Genomic DNA, 21,815 nt, shown 5'->3' with positions numbered 1-21,815 from the left:
GCTAATAAACGTGCCTGCGGGCCAGGGACTTAGTCCGAGAAATACCCCAATGGCCTTCATGCAACAGTTTGAGAACATCTTTGCGAAGAGAGGCTGGCACCACGACCCGTGGAGATGTGCCATCTGTGGCCAGAAGAACAACACCATCACGAACAGACAGACAAAGGCGCAAGGCATGGTAGTTGCGAAAGGGATCCGATGCCTGGTCCTTGGTCCTGTCCGGCCAACCCCGCTGAACAAAACCGATCACCTGATGCAGGACCAGGTCCCGCGCAGTAGCTGACGCGACCTGCGAACCTGTAAGTGGAAAACCCTCGACCACACGACGTTCTTCCTCATAAATGTGGAAACAGAGTAGTTCATCACGATCGAAAACCGGGTTGGGGCCCATCGGCAATCGCGACAATGCATCAGCGTTGGCGTGCTGGGCCGTGGGGCAATAGTGAATGTCATAGTGAAAACGAGACAAGTATAAGGCCCAACGTTGCAGGCGGTGAGCTACCTTATCCGGAAGCGACGCCGATGGGCTGAACAGAAAGACCAGCAGCTTGTGGTTGGTGATGAGGTGAAACTTAGAACCACACAAAAAAAAGGCTGAACTTTTTTAGAGCATAAATGATAGTGAGTGCCTCCTTTTCGATTTGAGAGTAATGCTGTTGCGCATCGTTGAGGGTCTTGGAAGCATAGGCGATGGGTCGTTCCGACCCATCCTCATACCGATGGGCGAGAACAGCCCCTAGGCCATACTGTGATGCGCCAGTCGCCAGAACCAAGTGCTGACCCGGACGGAATGTGGCAAGACAAGGCGCCGACTGCAAATGAGCCTTCAGGCGGACAAAAGCCTGCTCACACTCGTCGGACCAACAGAAAGGGACGTTTTTGCGTAACAGCTGATGCAGAGGATGAGCTACCGCCGCTGCGGATGGAATGAATTTGTGATAATAAGCAATCTTGCCTAGAAACGCCTGAAGTTCTTTGACCGTAGACGGCCGGGGTAGAGCGTTAATGGCCGCAATGTGCTGACATAGAGGACGTATACCCTCACGGGAAAAGTGGAAACCTAGATACACAATGGAGGGTTGGAAGAACTGTGACTTGTCCAGATTGCACCTCAACCCAGCCGAATGCAAAACCCGAAACAGTGAACACAAATTGCGAAGGTGCTCCTCAGTGGAGGCCCCCGTGACAACAATGTCATCCAGATAGTTTATGCAGCCAGGAACAGAAGCCGTGAGCTGTTCCAAAAACCGCTGAAAAATGGCCGGCGTGCTAGCGACGCCAAATGGTAACCACTGGTACTGATACAACCCACAAGGAGTGTTGATGACGAGAAATTCCTTGGAAGAAGCATCCAACGGCAACTGATGGTACGCCTCCGATAAATCAAGTTTGGAAAAGAACTGGCCCCCAGCGAGCTTGGTAAATAACTCCTCAGGATGGGGAAGAGGATAAGTGTCAATGAGGCTCTGAGCGTTGACAGTGGCTTTAAAATCACCACACAATCGCAGACTCCCGTTTGGTTTAGAAACCACCACGATTGGCGATGCCCATTCGCTGGAGGTAACAGGAAGGAGAATCCCTGAAGCTGTTAACCTGTCTATCTCAGCCTTGACAGGTGCATGCAACACCACCGGAATAGGGCGTGCCCGGAAAAACTTAGGGCGAACTGTAGGTTTAAGAGTAATGTGGGCTTCAAAATCCTTGACACTACCCAGACCAGCAGAGAACATGGACGAAAATTCAGAACACAATCCATCCAGCTGTTGATACAGAATATCCTCAGGTATGAGGTGCACATCATTATCAATGGAGAACCCGAACAACTGGAAAGCATCATAACTGAACAGGTTTTCAGTGCCCGCATGATCCACCACATAAAACGTGAGGGGCCTAACAACAGACTTGTAGGCAGTGGAAGCATCAAACTGGCCAATGATAGGAATTTTCTGTTTATTATAAGTTCTCAGATTTCGTGTAACTGGAGACAAGGGAGAGGAGCCCATGTCCAAATACATGCGAGAATTAATGAGAGTTACTGCAGAGCCAGTGTCCACTTGCATGTGAATGTCTTTATCCAGAACACGAACAGTAACAAACAACTTATTTGGTTGAGAAAGCACACAGTTAACATCCATGTCCGATGCCTCGTCCTCGTCGACAGGAACTTTAGGGGACTGACACACAGAAGCAATGTGGCCTTCTTTCCTACATGAATTACACGTGGCTCAATGTTTTGGACACGCGGCCCTGTCATGCTGGACGAAACAATATGGACACAAAGGAAGTGCGGAACGAACCTGCTTCTGTGGTTGCTGTTTTCGCTGCGAGCGTTGCGGCCTAACGCGACGTTGTTTACGCGAGTGAACCGCCGCCACATCTTCGTTCTCCTGTGAAACAGGCAAATTGTCCGTGTCAAAAGTCGACTGTACAGCGCCTACATCACACCACGCGTCTATTTGCGTGCCAGCAGCGTGAGACACTTCAAAGGATTGAGTGATGCTTAGAACTTCCGACAACAACGGGTTTGGCAGTTGTAGGGCACGTTGCCGAACTTCTTTATCAGGAGCAAGCTGTAGAATAGCATCCCTAACCATTGAATCAGCATAAGACTAATGATGAGTGTCCATGACAAACTGACATTTCCTATTCAGATCATGTAGTTCCGCTGCCCAAGCCCGGTAAGATTGATGGGGCTGTTTACGACACCGGTAGAACACCACGCTGGCGGCAATGATGTGGGTGTTTTTTCGGTAATAGTTAGACAATAAGTCACACACTTCTTGGAAGGACAGAGAGGCAAGTTCCCGCAGAGGGGCTAACTGAGATAGCAGCTGATAGATCCGTGGGGAAATCCAAGATAGAAATAACAACTTACACATAGGAGCGTTGACAACACCGAAAGCCAAGAAGTGTTGCCGCAAACGCTTCTCATAATCCTCCCAGTCTTCAGCGGCCTCGTCATAAGGAGGGAATGGAGGCGGAGAAGAAGAAGACAGACGATGAGTAAGCGACATTGACAACGCCTGAATAGCAGCCGTCAGCTGTGTTTGTTGTTCAATGAGCGCTTGCATAAGCTGTTCCATGTCTGCCCCGTCACTAACACACAAATCCACAATGTAGTGAAAATATCCGACCTCGTCGCCAAAAAGTGTTATAACCTTTAATCACCAATAATTCCGTGGATATTCAAAAACACACACTTAGAAACAATAGCTCGTCACATGATAACAACTCAGTATCTCTTATTCGACGACCGTGCCGTGACATGCGGCCGGCGCCGTTCGTAGCTAGGTGGCGCTCCCACACTCAGCCGAGTTGCAGAGCGCCTCTATCGCCGTTTGGGCGTACTGTCGTGGCGGCACTGTTAAATGTCGTGGCACTGTCACAACAGTATGGCCCTTCGTACCTTGTGACGAACTTCTTCATTTTCTCTTTTGGTGTATAGGGGCTGTATATTGCCCTACCCTATACTGCGGTAAACTTCCTTTCCGCTTCACTGCATCTTTTTGCCTTTCCAAAGCCTTCATATTCCCCTTTTGTACCCATTTCCAAACATCCCGAATTGTTCTCGCGAATTGTCATACAGATTCACTGGTCCTTCCTTCCTGTAGCTTCACTAAATCAAACGGCGACAGCATTTTTCGCCCGTACACTACCTCATATGGAGAGAAACCAGTATTGGAATGGACTTTTTCATTGTATGCACATACAATATACTTCAAATACTCGTTCCACTGATGGTGATGAGAATCCACATAAAAACTCAGCATCTTCCTGATTGTTCTGTGTACCCGTTCTGTCCTTTTGTTCGCCTGTGGGTGCAATGTGCTCATCCTCAACTTCTTTAGGTTCAACAATTCACACAGTTCCTTGATTAAATCCCTTTGTCAGTAATTATTGTCTCCGGGATACCAAACTTCAAAATCCAGTTGTTTATTAACACTTGCGTGATCATTGCTGCCTGTTGGTTTGGCACAGCCACCATCTCCACATACCTCAAAAAATGGTCTATTATTGTCAGAATATATCTGTTTCCCGATGGTGTTCGACTGAAAGGTCCTAAGACATCAATTCCCAACATAGAAAATCGACATGTCGCTTCCGGCAATCATTGTAGCTGTATCTGTTTCCGACTCAAATCTGCCTCTGCGCACATGGTATACAATTCTTGACATACTGATCCACATCCACTTTCCTATCTCTCCACCAATACCTCTCCGCCACTCTCCTATTTGTCACTCTTCACCTGCTATGAGCAGATAACACATGAACATGTGCTTCCTTTAAAACCTCATCTCTCAGTTTCGCTGGCACTATTACCCTTGGCTCTAACTTTGTTTCCCTGCACAGAAGACTGTCGTACATATTAAATTGTGGCTGTGTCCGATACACTTTACAATCATTGTAAGTGTCCTGTAATTCTTGGCATACTGCTAGGTCATAACCTATGACTTCTACTTTTGCCACCTTTCTACTCACTGCTTCCGCATTACCCTGCTTCTTCCCCGGCTTGTGCACCACCTCGTAGTCGAATTCACTAAGCCTCACAGCCTACCTAGTGAGTCTAGTGGATGGATCCTTCAACCCCAACAACAACTTCAATGCAGCATGATCTGTCACTACCCAAAATCTTCTCTCATACAAATAACATTTAAAATACGTAATTCCATAGATTATGCTAAGCATCTCCCTCTCTGTTGTTGAGTAATTCCTCTCTGCTGCATTCAGCAGCCTCAGCGCATAGGCCACAGGATGTTCTTTCCCATCAATTTCCTGACTAAGAACACACCCTAATGCTTGATTTGTGGCATTGCATGCTAGAATAAATTCCTTTTCAAAATCTGGAAACACAAGAACCAGACTTGATGTTAACACTTCTGTCAGTTTGTCAAATGCTTTCTGGCACTCTTCTGTCCACTCAAATTTCACACCCTTCCGTAACAATTGCATCAATGGCTGTGCTAAATCTGCAAAACCCTTCACGAACTTGCAAATTATGATGAATGATTGCATTTAATTAACTGTTTTCGGCTCACAGAAATCCCTTACAGCCTGTACCAACCTCGGATCTGTTCGCACTCCGTCCTTACTGATGATATGACCTAAATGTTTCACTTCTTCCAATGCAAAATGACACTTCTCCAGGCTCAACAGTAAACGAGATGCTCTTAACCCCATAAAGACTTCCCTTAACTGCTGTCTATGTTGCTCCATACTACTTGAAAATACTATAATGTCATCCAAATAGACAAGACACTGCCATGGTTTCAAACCCCTCAACACACTGTCTAGCAACCTCTCTGAAACATTGATGGAGCATTTTTCAAACCACTAATGTACTGGTAATGGACTCCAGGAGTAGAGAAAGCAGTTTTTGGATGATCCTCTGGAGCCACCTCTAACTGATGATAAAACTACTTGTCAAATCCATCGTAAAAAAGTGCTGGAACTGTCCTAAGTGATACAAAGTCTCTGATACGTTTGGAATGCGGGCATGTGTCCATTACTGTCTTATTATTGAGATATCAGTAGTTACAACAGAACCTGTATTTCTTAGTTCCATCCATAGATTTTTTAGGCACAATGACAATGCCCGCCCCCCAGCAACTATTACTATGCTCTGTAATGCCATCCACAAGCTGCTGATCAATGAAATCCTCCACAACTGGCTGCAAATACTTCGGTACTCTGTATGGTTTACGGTAAACAGGTGCTTCATTCCCTGTTGGTATCCTATGTTGAACTAACGGAGTTGCTCATAACGGCCCTTGTGGGAAAAAACAAATCCTTAAATTCTCACAACAATTCTTCCACATGCTCTTTTTCTTCTCCTTTCAAATGCTTAACTTTGTTACACAATGCAGTTCTATTGGCAGTTAGTGGTTGATCGCTACACCTACCTCTCTAACACCAGTCTTTGTCATCTGGTACATCCAAATTCGCTACTAAAACTCCTTTTCTCAAATTCGCGTCTACAGTGCCAAAATTATCCACGTTCATGGGGACTATGTGACCCCCATTTCCCTCTTGTACACCGACAATACTATGTTTCACAAAACAACCTAACGGATCCAAAACTTCATTATCCTCCAATGGTTCAACAACACAACACATACTGTACCCACAGGTAGATTTGACTCTCACTTACCCAAAGCAACTTCCTAGTGCAACTAGACACACACTCATGCGAATTAAGCCTTAATGCTAATGTAAGCGGTTCAATTGGTTTGTTCATTACATTGAACACCCCTCGCGACAGCTCTGCAGTGACACCAGTTTCCCCTAGATGAAATAGCATTTCACCAAGTTCCACAGTTCATTGTCCATTTTGGCATGATGCTGATGCAAGAAATCTACTCTTAGGATCATGTCGTAGCCCTCACTTAGCCATGGTACTGCCTCATTGCATGCATCAAATCAGACTTTTCGTATGCGAAAGTCAACTGTCACTGACCACAAAGGTGTGACCTCCTTATCCTCCACTCGACGCAACCTATAACATGGTGGGTCTAACTTCCTTTGTCCCATTAAACTCTTAGTAGCCACTGACACATGCGCCCTGTGTCCAACAAAATCTTAAACGTTTTAGTTCCTATTGATCCTACCACTGAACATTCCACCTCTGCATAAGTATTTGTAGCATTGAAATTAAATGGGAGCTTCCTTAGGTGGGTCTTACCATTTAACGACTGTCCACCTCTACTACCTCCACTTCTCCATCATTCCACACTGCTGATTTCCAACCCTTCCTCTATTCCTCGGTGACTGGGTACATTGTCTCTGCATGTGTCCCGTACAACCACACTTATAACATTTTATACCCGCTGTAAACACTGCTTGTCTATCACGTACCCCTGTTGCCACGTCTATTTCCTCACATTGAATTGCCAGAAGAATGGCCGAATACAAATCTTTTGGAGTCCTTTCAAGCACTTTCTGCAACATATGCACTGGTAACCCCCTCAAAAATACATCAAGTGCCCTTTGCTCGGCCTCCTGCAACAGAACACCATTCGCCTCATCACTCTGACTCAACTCGTAAGTATACTCATTAATTTCTCTTATTCTGTCTGCAAATTTCTCTACTGTCTCTCCCTGTCTCTTCGTCGTTGCACTCAATCTCTCCCTAAGTACCAAGTGCTATTCTGTTTCTTTTACCTCTGTAAAAGCCCCTCCTTCAACTGCTTAAACTGTCCCGCCTTCCTGAAAGCCTCAGAACACCTTAAATATGTCTTCACTTCACCAGTTAATCTAATCTTGGCTACATGTAACAACTGTTCATCAGGCCCACTATTCATCACAGGCGAAGTTTCCAAGTCCTCCAAAAACAAATGCACATCCTCAGATGCCTTGCCAGAAAACAGAATAATCAAACTTGCAGTGGCTGGATCAACCTCCTGCTGTGGCACCCTAGGCGAAAATGAGTGATCAGATGTGGTTTCCTGCTCACTCCTAGATGTTAATTCACTTCTCAACTGTGTATTGTCCGCTGCCAATTGTGCTACCTTTTCCAACAAAATCCTTACGCTTCTGGTTCTGACACACCTTGCGTCCCTGACTTTGCCACTGTGTTGCTTTTGTTCCCAGTTAGTCCCAAAACAAAACATTTAGGTACACATATAACCTGACTTCCTACAGCTCCGTATCATCATACTCAGTATCATCATACACCAATACAGAAGTAATCAAATGCCACGAAAAATGACATCTTACTGCCCCAAACACACTGACAAATAATAATAATAATATGCCTATGCAAAACATCTAAAATGGCAAATGGCCTGCCAGAAGCCATACTAAAAAAAAAAAAAAAAAAAAAAAAAAAAAAAAAAAAAAAAAAAAAAAAAAAAAAAATTCTTGGTCAACACTCACCACATTTTCTGACTGTAATGCAGGTGGTGGGCTCGAATGTCGTACTGTACAGATGAACAGATGATGCCTGCTATTCTGACACCAAATGTAGAGGGATGTTGGATGGAGATGGGCTGTCAGGATGCGCCGAATTAAAACTCGTCTGAGTTTCCCAAGTGATTTATTATTTTCAGCTAAAGTGCCCCCGTTCCTCTTGGTCTGCGTCACCAGGTCCCACAATGCTGAGGACACCACTTTGCTGTCTGCGAACCGGCTTGGTGCGGAATCGCTGCCTCAGTGACCCATGCAACACCCTACTGTGTGTCGGCCTTGTATGGCCACAGAGTTGTGATGACATCAGGCAGTCTGCTCAGCAGTCTCAATCTGCGGCCCTCACCCGGGGGTACCTCTGGCGTGTTATGGGAGCCAACAAGACTGCCAGCAGTAGTGAGCCATAGCGTGGCCCCCCGCTGGCTGGCTGCAGACCCCATGTTGGTCTCAAAGGGCCAAACTAACGACCCGCTGTGGACTGGAACGCTAGCGCCCCATCTGCTGCTGCATGTAGCCGAAGGTGTGACATGCCCCGCCAGCCAGGTGAGCTGTCACACTTGAAAGCCCCTTGTTAGTGAACCGGCACCTATTTATACATGGCTGTGTGCCTCTGTTTTGCTAACGCACCACTCTTGAGTCATGTACTCATAACACCTGGGTTGGGCCAGTGGGCCCCTTCTGCCTGTAACTCGCGCTATGCAAATCACTGCATTTACTCTTTTCAGCAGGTCTACAACCCTGTGGCCTCCATTCTACTTCGCAACCGCTGGTAGCATAACTTACTGTCAACAGGCCCGAGACTGGCTGTAACTTGTGTGCTCCGAAATATGGCACCTGAAGGTAACCTTTCCCCATCTTAAATGGTGGTGCCGCTACATAACAATATACCTGTTATGAAGGTAAATATAGATCCATGTGGGATGGAAAAAGAAAAGACAAGCATAACAATAGCATTTCAGTAATTTCTAATGAGATAAATACTTCATCACAATGCAAGATAATATGACTGAAGGTAAGTGTCAAAGATGAGACATAAATAGTAACCTGATGTTTCTATCAGCCACTAACATCGAGTAATACAGTAGTGGAAAGCTCTAAAGAGAGCTTGGAAATTTCTTCAGCTGTAATTTCCTGGTAATATGTTAGTGATAACAGGAAATTTCACTCTGTCAGCTACTGAATAGGGGATACATACATTTATCAAGGGAAGAAGGAAAAAGATTCTTGTGACTGTACTAAATGTAAATGAGAGGTTGTAACAATGGAAAATTGTATTGAAATGCAGGAGGATCTGCAGCGAATTGACGCATGGTGCAGGGAATGGCAATTGAATCTCAATGTAGACAAGTGTAATGTGCTGCGAATATACAGAAAGATAGATCCTTTATCATTTAGCTACAAAATAGCAGGTCAGCAACTGGAAGCAGTTAATACCATAAATTATCTGGGAGTACGCATTAGGAGTGATTTAAAATGGAATGATCATATAATGTTGATCGTCGGTAAAGCAGATGCCAGACTGAGATTCATTGGAAGAATCCTAAGGAAATGCAATCCGAAAACAAAGGAAGTAGGTTACAGTACGCTTGTTCGCCCACTGCTTGAATACTGCTCAGCAGTGTGGGATCCGTACCAGATAGGGTTGATAGAAGAGATAGAGAAGATCCAACGGAGAGCAGCGCGCTTCGTTACAGGATCATTTAGTAATCGCGAAAGCGTTACGGAGATGATAGATAAACTCCAGTGGAAGACTCTGCAGGAGAGACGCTCAGTAGCTCGGTACGGGCTTTTATTGAAGTTTCAAGAACATACCTTCACCGAAGAGTCAAGCAGTATATTGCTCCCTCCTACGTATATCTCGCGAAGAGACCATGAGGATAAAACCAGAGAGATTAGAGCCCACACAGAGGCATACCGACAGTCCTTCTTTCCACGAACAATACGAGACTGGAATAGAAGGGAGAACCGATAGAGGTACTGAAGGTACCCTCCGCCACACACCGTCAGGTGGCTTGCGGAGTATGGACGTAGATGTAGATGTAGATGTGTTATATAAAAAATTATCTTTAGCACAGACAATGGAAACCCCACTGAGGAATATTCCAGCTCAAGATGCTGGTGTTGGCGGTCACGTGTGCATGAGGTGTGCTTGCTTGTGTGTATGAATGGCGTGGAGGGAGGGAGGGAGGGGTGGCTACAAATTGTAGGAGACCAAATGACAACTACAGTGAGCAGGTTCACGAGGATGTAGTTTGCAATCATTGTGCATTGATGAAAGACGAAGAGATTGCACTGTGTAGACTAGCATAGAAAGTTGCATAAAACTAGTTTTTGTGCTACAGACCACGACAACAAATATTGTTCTACTGAGCTGTGCACAGTCTGCTTGAAACTCCAATAAAACACACACACACACACACACACACACACACACACACACACACACACACCACATAAATTACTCTAGCTGATATTTGACTATGAGCTATTAAATCTCTAGTAACCTGCTATCACAGTTTCATGTTCTTGCTAATATTTTTACACTGGAAGGAAAGGTATAGTTAATTATGAATGGAAATTGAGACACTGGCATTTAATATGGTGAGAAAAGATTTAAACTAATTTCAATATGCAAGGTCCATATTATTGCAGGTAACTACTAGGGCACAAGGAAGGAGACTCCTTGAATATTGCTTTCAAAACTGCGCGTACTCTGGACAATAACAACTTCTGTCAGTGAAAAATTCTTCTACAACCGAACAAAGATAAGAACAATATGAATGGCGAAAAATAGAAGAAATGGTCCTTCTCAGCACCAACACTGACTATTCGCAGCATAAATACAGAGGGTATTCTGAAAACTAAGGAAGACATTTTCTTACATACACATACATAGAATTGTTGCGATGTGTTACGCATTCAGGAAATACACAAAAATGTAAACTCTATTAAACTAGTAACGCTTAGTATAGGTTTTCTGGAAGGCTTATCCTACCCCAAGTATGGAAGAGCATTATACGCAAAATATGGGATTATGCTGTCTCAGATGACGCTGCATCATTGAAGCAAGATACTGAAATAATAACCATGCAATGTGTCAACTGTTCTACTGCATCTATATCTAAAACACTAGGAACATGTTTGTTGTTCAAAACACCATGAACTTGTTTGGAGTTCAACTCTCACAAAAAAAAAGGGAGAGAGAGAGAGAGAGAGAGAGAGAGAGAGAGAGAGAGAGAAAATTAAATTTGTACTCCAAGATTTTAATGCCATAATACAGCTTTGGGTTGGGATACTACTAACACCAATGGAAATCATGTTGACCAGTTGGCTGATGTGGATAATTTAACACTGATTATGCTAAACTATCACACTCTTTTAACAGTAATGACAATACATGAAAAGGATAGATTGCTACTCACCATATAGCGGAGATATTGAGTCACAGATAGACACAACAAAAAGGCTGTCAAACAACTAAGTTTTCAGCCAGAAAGGCCTTCATCAGAATTAAATCACTCTCTCTCTCTCTCTCTCTCTCTCTCTCTCTCTCCACACACACACACACACACACACACACACACACACACACACACACACACACACGGAAATGCAGCTCACACACACACATATGACCACTGTTTCTGGCTGCTGAGGCCAGACTGGGAGCTGCAGCACATGATGGGAGAAGCAATCAGGGTGGTGGGGGTAAGGAGGAGGCTGGGGTTGGGAGGGGGCAGGATAGCAGGACAGGGTTGGGGGCAGTAAAGTGCTTCTTGTGGGAGTATACTGGATGAGGTGGAGAGAAGGTAGGGCAGCTAGGTGCCGTTGGGAGGTTAGACGAAGAGCACTGGATGGGATGGGGGCAGGGCAAAAGGAGAGAAGTAAAAAGATTGTGAGTACATTGGTGGAATAGAGAGCCGTGTAGTGCTAGGGTAGGAACAAGGAATGGGACAGGTGGGTGTAGGACAATGACTAATGAAGGTTGAGGCCAGAAGGGCTATGGAAGCATAGGATATAATGCAGGGAGAGTTCCCACCTGTGTAATTCAGAAAAGGTGGTGATGTTAGGAAGGATCGAGATGGCACAGGATGTGAAACAGTCATTAAAATTAAGAATATTGTGTTTGGCAGCTTGCTCAGCAACTGTGTGGTCCAGCCGTTTCTTGGCCACAGATTGTCAGTAGCCATTCATGCAGACAGAAAGTTTGTTGGATGTCATGTCCATGTAGAACACAGCACAGTGGTTGCAGCTTAGCTTGTAGGTCATATGGCAGGTTTCTCAGGTAGCCCCTCCTCTGATGAGATAGGTGATGCTTGTGACTGGACTGGAGTAGGTGGTGGTGGGAGGATGTATGGTACAGATCTTGCATCTAGGTCTATTACAGGGGTATAAGACATGAGATGAAGCAAGGGGTTGAGAACAGGGGTAGTGTAGGAATGGATGAGGATATTGTGCAGGTTCGGTAGACAGCAAAATGCCATGGTGGGAGGGATGGGAATGATAATGGGTAGGGCATTGTTAATTTCATGGCATGATGAAAGGTAGTAAAAACTCTGTTGGTTCAGTTGCCACAGTCCCGGGTGGTACTGAGTCACAAGGGAATATTCCTCTGTGGTAAGGTAGTGGGACTTAAGGACATGAGGAGTGACTGGAGAGATAAGGCACGGGAGATTTGTCTCTATGGAAGGTTGGGAGAGTAATTACAGTCTGTGAATGTCTCTGTGAGACCATCAGTGTTTTTTGAGAGGAACTGCTTGACCCTACAAATGCAACGACCATGAGTGACTGTGTTGTATGGAAGGGACTTCTTGGCATGGAATGAATGGCAGCTGTCAAAGTGGAGGTTTTGCTGATGGTTGGTAGATCTGATATGAATGGAGGTTCTCTGAAGTGAAGGTGACTTGTTGAAGTAAATGGTGGAGAAGGTATCGAGATTTTGAGGAATGTGGATAGAGCGTCTTCACCCTCGATCCAGATCACAAAGACGAATCTGACCCAGGTGAGGTGTTTGGGATTATGGATGGTTAAAAAGGATTCCTCTAGATGACCCGTAAATAGGTTGGCATAGGATGGTGCCATGCGGGTGACCATTGCCATACCCCGGTTTTGTTTGCAAGGGATGCCTTAAAAGGAGAAGTAATTGTGGGTGAGGACAGAACTGGTGATGAAAAACCAGAAAGGAGGCTGTAGATATGGAATCTGTCTGGTGTCATGAAAGGCCATGGGCATCAGGGATGTTCATGTAAAGGGAGGTGGCATCAATAGTGACATGCAGGGCACCATGTGGTAAAGGAACAAGAACTCTGTGGAGAGTCAGAGGAGGAAGTGGTTGGTATCTTTTATATAGTAGGGTACCATGAGTTGCAAGTAATAGACTAAAGATGTTGGTCTACGACAGCAGAGATTCTTTCAGTTGAGGCACAGTAACCGGCCACAATAGAGTGTCCTGGGTGATTTGGTTTATGGGCTTTAGCAAGCACATAGAAGGTAGAGTGCAGAGTGTGGTAGGAGTGAAGAGAGATGAGGAATCTGGGAAGATTATCTCTGTGGGCCTAAGGATTTGAGGAAAGACTGGAGATCCTGCTGGGGTTTGTAGCTGGATGAATCTGACAGCTGGTGAAGTCCTTCTGCCAGGTAATGCTTGCGATTCAAAGCGAAAGTGGTGGAGCCTTGTCAGCAGGTGGGATTATAAGGTTGAGATCTCTTTTTAGGTGGTGGACTGCAGTTCTTTCTGTGGGTGTAAGGTTAGCTTGCATGTAAAAGGATTTGGGAAATGATGGTGAGGCAAGGTTTGAGGTTAAGAAGTTCTGGAAAGATAAAAGGAGGTGATTTGGGGGCAGTGGGGTGGATCACAGTTGGATAAAGGAGTTAACTGAGTCAGGAAGGGTTCAACATTGGTTGAGTCTGATTCGTAAGCTTGGTGACGAAAAAGTGTTTCCACTGTAGGGACTGGGAGAAGGAATAAAGGTCATTAACAAGTCCTGCATGACTGAATTTGGGGGTGGCGCAAAAGGTGGCGCCTTTGCAAATGACTGACACTTCTATGAGGCTAAGGCTTTTGGAGGAAAGGTTCATGACTATGTTTTGGTTTGTTAGATTCTGGATTCTGAATAGTCATGGGAGGGAGTGTTTGAGGGTGCGGTAAATGTAGTAGGTCTGCGAAGCAAGGTTTGTCAGCTATGGGGAGTTGTGGTGGATGTTTGCAAGTTGTTTTAGATGTGGTGGATAGTGGTAGTCCAAGGTAAGAGTAGGAAGTGAACAGATTGGAGAGTTTTTCTGAGGTGATGGTGTGCATGCTGCTCTAATACCTGGAGGGCAAGAGTTTCAGTGTGTGATATGGGATCCAGGAATTTGGGATTGCATTGTAGGAGAATTTTATGGATGGAGAGTAGGTATTGCAAGGAGGTTTGGGCCTGATTGACATGGTTTTGCAGGACTATGTTGGTGATGGTCACAGACTGGTGAAATCTGAACAGATGGAGTTCAGTGTGGAAAGAGGGGTTGTAGCTGGAGATGGGTAATTTGATGGTAAGACCATACGGAGGGATTTCAAACTTACAAATTCCTTCCTAGTCGCAATGACCAAATGCATAATGGCAACACTGTTGTAACATAAAGGATGTGCACCAGACAGCATGCCCGCTGTCTGCAGCTGACAGCAGTAAGTCAGCTGAAGTTGTGCAGTGAGCACTGACAGCTGTGTTTGAGTCAGCTGCTGTAGGTACTGTCTGAAAGTGTGGGAGGCTAGTTCAAGTGCCCTAACCGTATGTTTAGGAAACACGAACAATGTGTGTGGATCAAGACTGAAGTGAATCTTGATCGCAGTGCACAACATTTTTCCCTTCTGCCACTTCCTATCATCCTTCATGACAATGCATTATGCCACACTGTGAACCCCATGCAGGAGTTCCTGCATATGTGCGGGTGGAAGATAATGGAACATCTAATGTATCCACCTGATAAAATTCCATGCAATTATGACCTGTTTGCCAAAATGAAGTAACCTCTTTGTAGAATGCACTACAACACAAGAGAAGACATCACTCATGGCAGAAAGCAGTCCTTGCAAGGCATCGACAAAGGTGGATGTCCTGATGATGTACAACACCTTCAATCTCTGGGGGAAGGTGATTGAGATACGGGGCACTCACATTGAGGGCATGTAATATGGTGAATGTCTGTCAGTAAAGTTGGGTATGAATTATAATTGCATTTCCACTACTTTTTATCCAATCCATGTACATCCTCACCCACAATTACTTCTCTCTGAAGGCATCACCTACAAACAATTCCGGCGTAAGGCATGGGCACCCGCATAGCACCATCCTATGACAACCTAGTCATGGGCTATCCACAGGAATCCTTTCTGACCACTCAGAAGCCCAACTCCCTCACCTGGTTCTTCAGATTCACTGATGACATCTTTGTGATCTGAATCGAGGGTGAGAATACCATATCCACATTCCTCCAGAGCCTCAACACCTTCTCCCCCATTCCCTTCACCTGGTTCTCCTCAACCCAAGAAGTCACATTCCTCAATGTTGACCTCCACCTCAAAGACTGCTATGTCAGTACCTCCATCCATATTGAACCTACCAACCACCAGCAATACCTCCACTTTGTCAGCTGCCACCCTTATACAGCATGGCCATCCACGGCCATTGCATCTGTAGGGACGAGCAGTCCTCCTAAAAAAATACCGAGGGTCTCACTCCGGCCTTCAAAGACTGTAATTACCCTCCCAACCTTGCATAGAAACAGATCTCCTGTGCCTTACCTCTCCAGTGACTCCCCACGTCCTAAGATCCCACTGTCTGGCCACAGAGGAGCATTTCTCTTGTGACTCAGTACCACCCAGAAGTGGAGCAACTGAATCACATTCTCTGCCAGGGTTTCTACTACCTCTCGTCATGTCATGAAATGAGAATGTCCTACTCACTATCCTTCCCATCCCTCTTGCAGTGGTAGTCCACTACCCTCCAAATCTACACGATATCTTTACCCATCACAAAACAACCACTGGTCCCAACTGCTTGCCTCATATCTTATATCCCTGTAACAGACCTAGATGCAAGGCCTGTCCCATACATCCTCCCATCACCACCTACTCCAATCCAGTCACAAGCATCACCTATCCCATCATAGGCAGGGCTACCTGTGAGTGATCTACAAGCTAAGCTGTAACTACTGTGACCTTCATTAGTCATTGACCTACACCCAACTATCCCCTAACTTGTCCCACTCCAGCACTGCACAGCCCCCTATTCCAGAAATGCACCCACATTCTTTTTACTTCTCTCCTGTTGTGCTGCCCCCACCTCTCCCCTGCCCTTCGTCTAACCTCCCAACTGCACCTAGCTGCCTTACCCTCTCTCCACTTCTCACAAGAAGCATTTTACCATCTCCCACCACCACCCTGCTTTCCTTCCCCCTATCTGCCCCAACCTCTTCCTCACCCCCAACACCAGATTTCTTCTCCCATCACATGCTGCTGCTTGCAGCCTGACCTTGGCAGCCAGAGATTGTGGTCGTGTGTGTGTGTGGGTGTGTGGGTGTGTGTGTGTGTGTGTGTGTGTGTGTGTGTGTGTGTGTGAGAGAGAGAGTTGCGTTTGCATCAGAATGTGTGTGTGTGTGTGTGTGTGTGTGTGTGTGTGTGTGTGTGTGTGAGCGCGCGCGCATGCTTGCATGTGGGGTTGTCTCATTCTGATGAAGGCATTTTTGGCTGAAAGAGTATTTGTTTGACAGTCTTTCTGTTGTGCCTTTCTGCAACTCAACATCTTTGCTATATGGTGAGTAGCTATCTATCCTTTTCATGTATTGTCATTATTCCGTCATGGATTTTCCTTTAACATTGGGGTATAGTAGATAGGGCACACCTCTTTCAACAGTCCTGACAGTGAACACTGATGTACGAAGTTTGTAGCCAATCCCATCCCAGAAACAGAACACTGACTGATGAGTCTCCAGGTTTCTGTTGCACTGAAAACAACCTAAGCCCCCTATAGAAGATTTACGTTCTATGAAGCAAATTGGAAGACTATGCAGACGATCTTGACACAAAGACACAACATCTTCCCCTCACACCAAAAAGAGTGTGATTGTGGATATATTCTGAATGTTATCATGCAAACACGTACCCAGTGCATGTAGATAGACATACTTTTCTGGATAAATGATTAAAGCCAAAAATGGGAAAGTACTGTCAGCGGCATGCCAACAATTTCAGCAATTGTATCATAGATTGTGGAGAAACTCTAACGCAATCCACAAGAAAAGTGAAAGAAAATAAATGGGTTGTGGCACTTGATAAACTGGATACGCATGGAAACTGAATAAGAAACTAAGTGAGGAAAGGAAACCTGTTAAATTAAGATTGAAACATCTGCAAATAAAATTGCTCATGAATTTCTTCCTAACAGAAACATCAAAGAACAGTTTCCAAGGCCCATGAGAACAATAGCACCTCATACTGAAAGAGTATATTCCATGTACCACTTTCTCTAAAGGTGCTTGACAATGGCTGAAGACACATGAAAAATGAAAAATCTGTGGAGATTCAAGAAGGGTAATGAACAGATTAAGCAGTTCAGTCCAGTAACAAAACAATGGGTATTACATATATTTAATAAATATCTTTGTATATGTATTACCTCAAAAATGTGATGGAAATCTAAGTCCTTGAAGCCTTGAAAATAGGAAAAGATCCTGATACAGCTAACAGCTATAGCCCAATATCTCTATTATGTGATCTATTCAAATTATATGAGAGACTGAAGCCAATCGCAGAGCCAACTACACCTCAACACGCAGGTTTCCAACCTGGAAAGAACAGCACAGCCTGAGTTCTAAGCCTTACAGAACACAGTGAGGAGTGATATCAAAATAAATTAATCACAGTAATTGCTCTGACAGATCTGCCTGCTGCTTACGACACAACAAACTACGGAATCCTACTTGATCAGCAGCACAGCCATTTCAAAGATTACCATTTGGATAGGTTATTCAATCAGTTCTTGAGAAATGAAGATTCTATGTGTATTTTGATAATGAGTAAAGTAAATGGAGAAGTTAACGTAATGATCCTCATCAGCGAAGTGTACACAAGAGACCAACCAAACCCCAGTATCATGAAGCATTTCCTATACATAGCAGATCTTGCTTTTGCTGCACAGGGTAAATATTTTGAGCTTGTTGAAGAGCAACTAACAAGGGCCCTGTCTACCACATCAATGTATTAAAAACAAAATGTGTCGAGACCAAATGCTTTAAAAACACGGGATGCACATTTCACTTACAGTTTAGACTGGAGAGGACCAGCAGCTGTAACATACATAAATTTCTAAATATCTCGTAGTATTCCTCTAGAGGTCTTTGACCTACAAAAATCATTGCAAGAAAATTGCTACATAAGTAACAATAAGGATCATTTTTTTGAAGAAAATTAGTTGCAGTAAGTATAGAGAAAATCCTACTGTTCTCAGAAAAACTTGTAAAGCACTGTGCTTTTCCACTGCAGAGTATGCCTGCCCAGTCTGGATTAGATCTGCTCATGCCAGAAAAGTTGATGTCATCCTGAATGAAACTTGCTGTTTAATTAAACAATGGCTGTATGGCTGCTCCACTGCTGGATAAACTGTATAGAGCAGCTGGTTTCTCTGCTCCATGTATTACACTATCAGCAATGGACTACATGGAAAAGTTCAAGCTTGACCTTCAATGAAAAACACGTAATGCACCATGCAGTGAGAAAATTGCCAGAAGCAGCTTCATGAACACTGTGGACATAGACCTTCCTGAATGGTACCCACCATAAGAAATTGATCCAACAGACATTTAACTGGAATGAGAAACTTAGAGTACCCTCAATGAATTAACAACAGGTGTTGTACCAGTAAAGACAAACCTGTCAATCTTGGGGCTACAAGGTAACAGCGATATTTTGTGTGATTGTGATGATGTGCAGTATACAGTACACACATTAGATTGTCTTCTCAGTCCTTATAAGAGCACCCTCAAAGACCTATGGCTGGGAACCAATGCAGCTACTGACATGGCTCAATACTGGGCTGAAAATTTTGGAAGAGATGACAAGGATCAGAGAGTATGGCTGAAAGCTCACCCAGACATGAAAAAATAAAGTAAACCAACTGCCATATTTCAAAATATTTCTGAAACCCTATGTTACACCCACAATTTCTCTATTCTGTGTAGTGTATTTTATATTCATTCACTAAGCACAAAAGTAGAATATGATAGGAACAAAGAGAATCTGCATGTTCACCTGATCTTCGAAGTCCAGAGGCCACAAGCTCTGGATGTTTGAGAGGCATCATCACTGTACGGAATATTTCTTCTTTCAGCTTTGACAGACCACCAATATCATCCCATGAGACAGCTGGGATTTTTGGTGCACCAATAACATCAGCATATGTGCTGTGCATAATATCTAGAAAACAAAGAATGGACATTAGTCTTTCATAATCCACAAGAAATACACTTGAGTAAAGAATAATGTTTATAATCAAAACTTTATAACATAAACTACATCAATACATATGCTTCTCATTATTGGGTGAACTATTTCAAGTTACAAAATTTTCAGTAAATAGAAGTGTGTAATAATCAACAGTAAATTACTTTTTTAAGCAGAACAGCATTGTTAAATAAAGTAAAACTACAAGTAATGCTTTCACAAGCATTCACATAATGTTGCAATTACATATTTTTAAAATCTATGATGACACTTCTCATAAAAAACAATATACACCTACATTTATACTGTGGATGTAGTAAAATCTAATCAGCAAGTGGCCACAGATGGAAACACATAAAAAGATGTAAAATTGCTACCTTTTAGAACCAAGGGTCCTTACTGAGGCATATGAGTAGGAAAGGTCGGAAGGAAAGAGCCTGTTGCAGCTTAAGAATAAGGAAATGTCCAATGGAAATTCCCCCGGCATCGCAGGTAAAGGGAGATTTAATAAAAAGAATGAGAGGCACTAGATGGGATTTGAAAACCTGAAACTTAGAAGATAAAGAGATTAGTAGACAACTTGAGGATGAGTGGGCATATGTATAAACAAGCTAAAATAAGGAGTGAGAAAAATAACTGCAAGATAGATTTTAGAGAAAGGGGGTGAGATAAATGAAATGAAAAGGAAAGACAGTCACAAGAAATAATATAAGAAAAAAGAAGAACAAGGCCAGAAAAATTATTGGAAATTATGGCAAAGTAGGAGGCAACAAACAAGCTATGGACCAAGCTCCCATTGGAGAACTTGGTAAGAACTAGTATCAGAGCAGAGACTCTAGATAGAAAGTGAGGTAAAATGTCACCTGGAAAGTGTGGTAAAATGTCTCCATGATCACAACATTTTTGCTACACTATGTGCAATTACAAGCATACTATAGCTACCAAGGGACACGTTCTTTGGAGGATGTACATTCATCAGGCCTTGTCATACTGATAATCCAACTTTAGTGAAATAAATATCTATTATGGGGCAAAAGCAGAAATGTGATAAGGAGTAAGAACATTAATGAGAGTATTTTGAAGAAAAGATGTGACTAAGAAGTGCAGTTAGGCATTTTACACATTATCAAACATTGCCAAAGATGAAAGAAGTGATAAATGAGAAATTAAAGTCCTTGGACGGACTGGGAGGAAACTTTTTCATTGTCCCCAAATCTCTGTGGACCTTATACTCCTTTGATCCAATTTCCTTGTGTTGTGGTTCTAATTCCCCTGGCCACACTTTCCAGGTGACATTTTATCACACTTTCTATCTAGAGTCTCTGCTCTGATGCTAGTTCTTATCTAGTCCACCAGTGGGAGCTTGTTTGTTGCCTGCTGCTTGGCCTAAATTTCCAAAAAAATTCTGGTCTTGCTCTTTTTTCATGTATTATTTCTTGTGATTGTCTTCCCTTTTCACTTCATTTATTTCTCCCTCCCTAAAATCTATCTTGCAGTTACACTTCTCGCTTCTTATTTTAGCTTGTTTATACATATGTCCACTTGTTCTTGAGTTGTCTACTAGACACTATTTATCTTCTAAGTTCTCAGGTTTTCAAACACATCTAGTGCCTCTGTTATACAGAAGGTCTCTCTATAAGTCAGTTCAAAAGTCAAAATAAAGTGTGTGATGCAAATCAACATTTGGTTTGATGACAGTGATACCATTATGTGGTATGGGAGAATATTAGGTATCTTAGACATCATTTCAGGATACGGTTTCAGAAGATCATTAAAAAAGTTAAAAAATGCATTCTAGACCATTACAGTAAATGGTTACATGAAGTGTATTGCTTGGTTACTTCTTAGAAGGATCAACAGAACTAGAGTTGGCTGAGGTGGTCTGGTAAAACCTGTTTACATAACTCATATGATAATTAAGGGTAGTCAAAGGGCGTTTCTGTAGTGAAGCTGTTTGGCTTTACATGTACTGACATGTATAGCTGGACTCCAGTGAGACTGTTACCAACATAAAGAAAAGTGGTACGAGATTGAGAAAAGAACCACGTGAAATGTAACTGTGAAACTTTGCTACAAGATTCAAAGAAATCCAACAGTTCAGTCCCAGTATATGGTAAAATCCACTGTTACAAACCTGCACAAGGGGCTGAAGTTCCATTGGTACAGTTAAAATTTATAGTGTCCTTGTCTAATCTCACGCAGCATTTCATTATGTTGACTTTGGACTCACTGAAGACCAGCTACATGGCTCTGTACACACAAAGCCAAACAACAAATATTTGTACTTAAAACTTTGACAGTTTTTTTTTTCTTTGAGAAACATTCTCTCCCTTACAGGTTTGAAATTTAGGGCAAACATGTCTAGATATCTGTTTAGATGACTCCTAACAGAAATAACCCTCCAGTCTCACCTCAGCCTCCACTATCTTAATAGTCT

At 43.5% G+C, this 21,815-nt stretch overlaps 1 protein-coding gene across 2 annotated transcripts in view; it reads right to left on the bottom strand.

Moving 5' to 3' along the window:
• Positions 1-21,815, bottom strand: part of LOC124776223 (peroxisome assembly factor 2) — a 158,142-nt gene that overhangs the window by 92,614 nt on the left and 43,713 nt on the right. For both annotated transcript variants that reach the window (XM_047251080.1, XM_047251079.1), the window contains exon 5: positions 19,187-19,351. In XM_047251080.1, coding sequence (XP_047107036.1) covers positions 19,187-19,351 — 165 coding nt within the window. The remainder of the gene's footprint in view (positions 1-19,186; positions 19,352-21,815) is intronic.

The sequence above is a fragment of the Schistocerca piceifrons genome, chromosome 2 (assembly GCF_021461385.2).
Source record: "Schistocerca piceifrons isolate TAMUIC-IGC-003096 chromosome 2, iqSchPice1.1, whole genome shotgun sequence".
Classification (NCBI taxonomy): Eukaryota; Metazoa; Arthropoda; class Insecta; order Orthoptera; family Acrididae; genus Schistocerca; species Schistocerca piceifrons.
The sequence above is the reverse complement of the archived record's forward strand: the minus strand, read 5'-3'. Positions and strand labels throughout refer to the sequence as shown.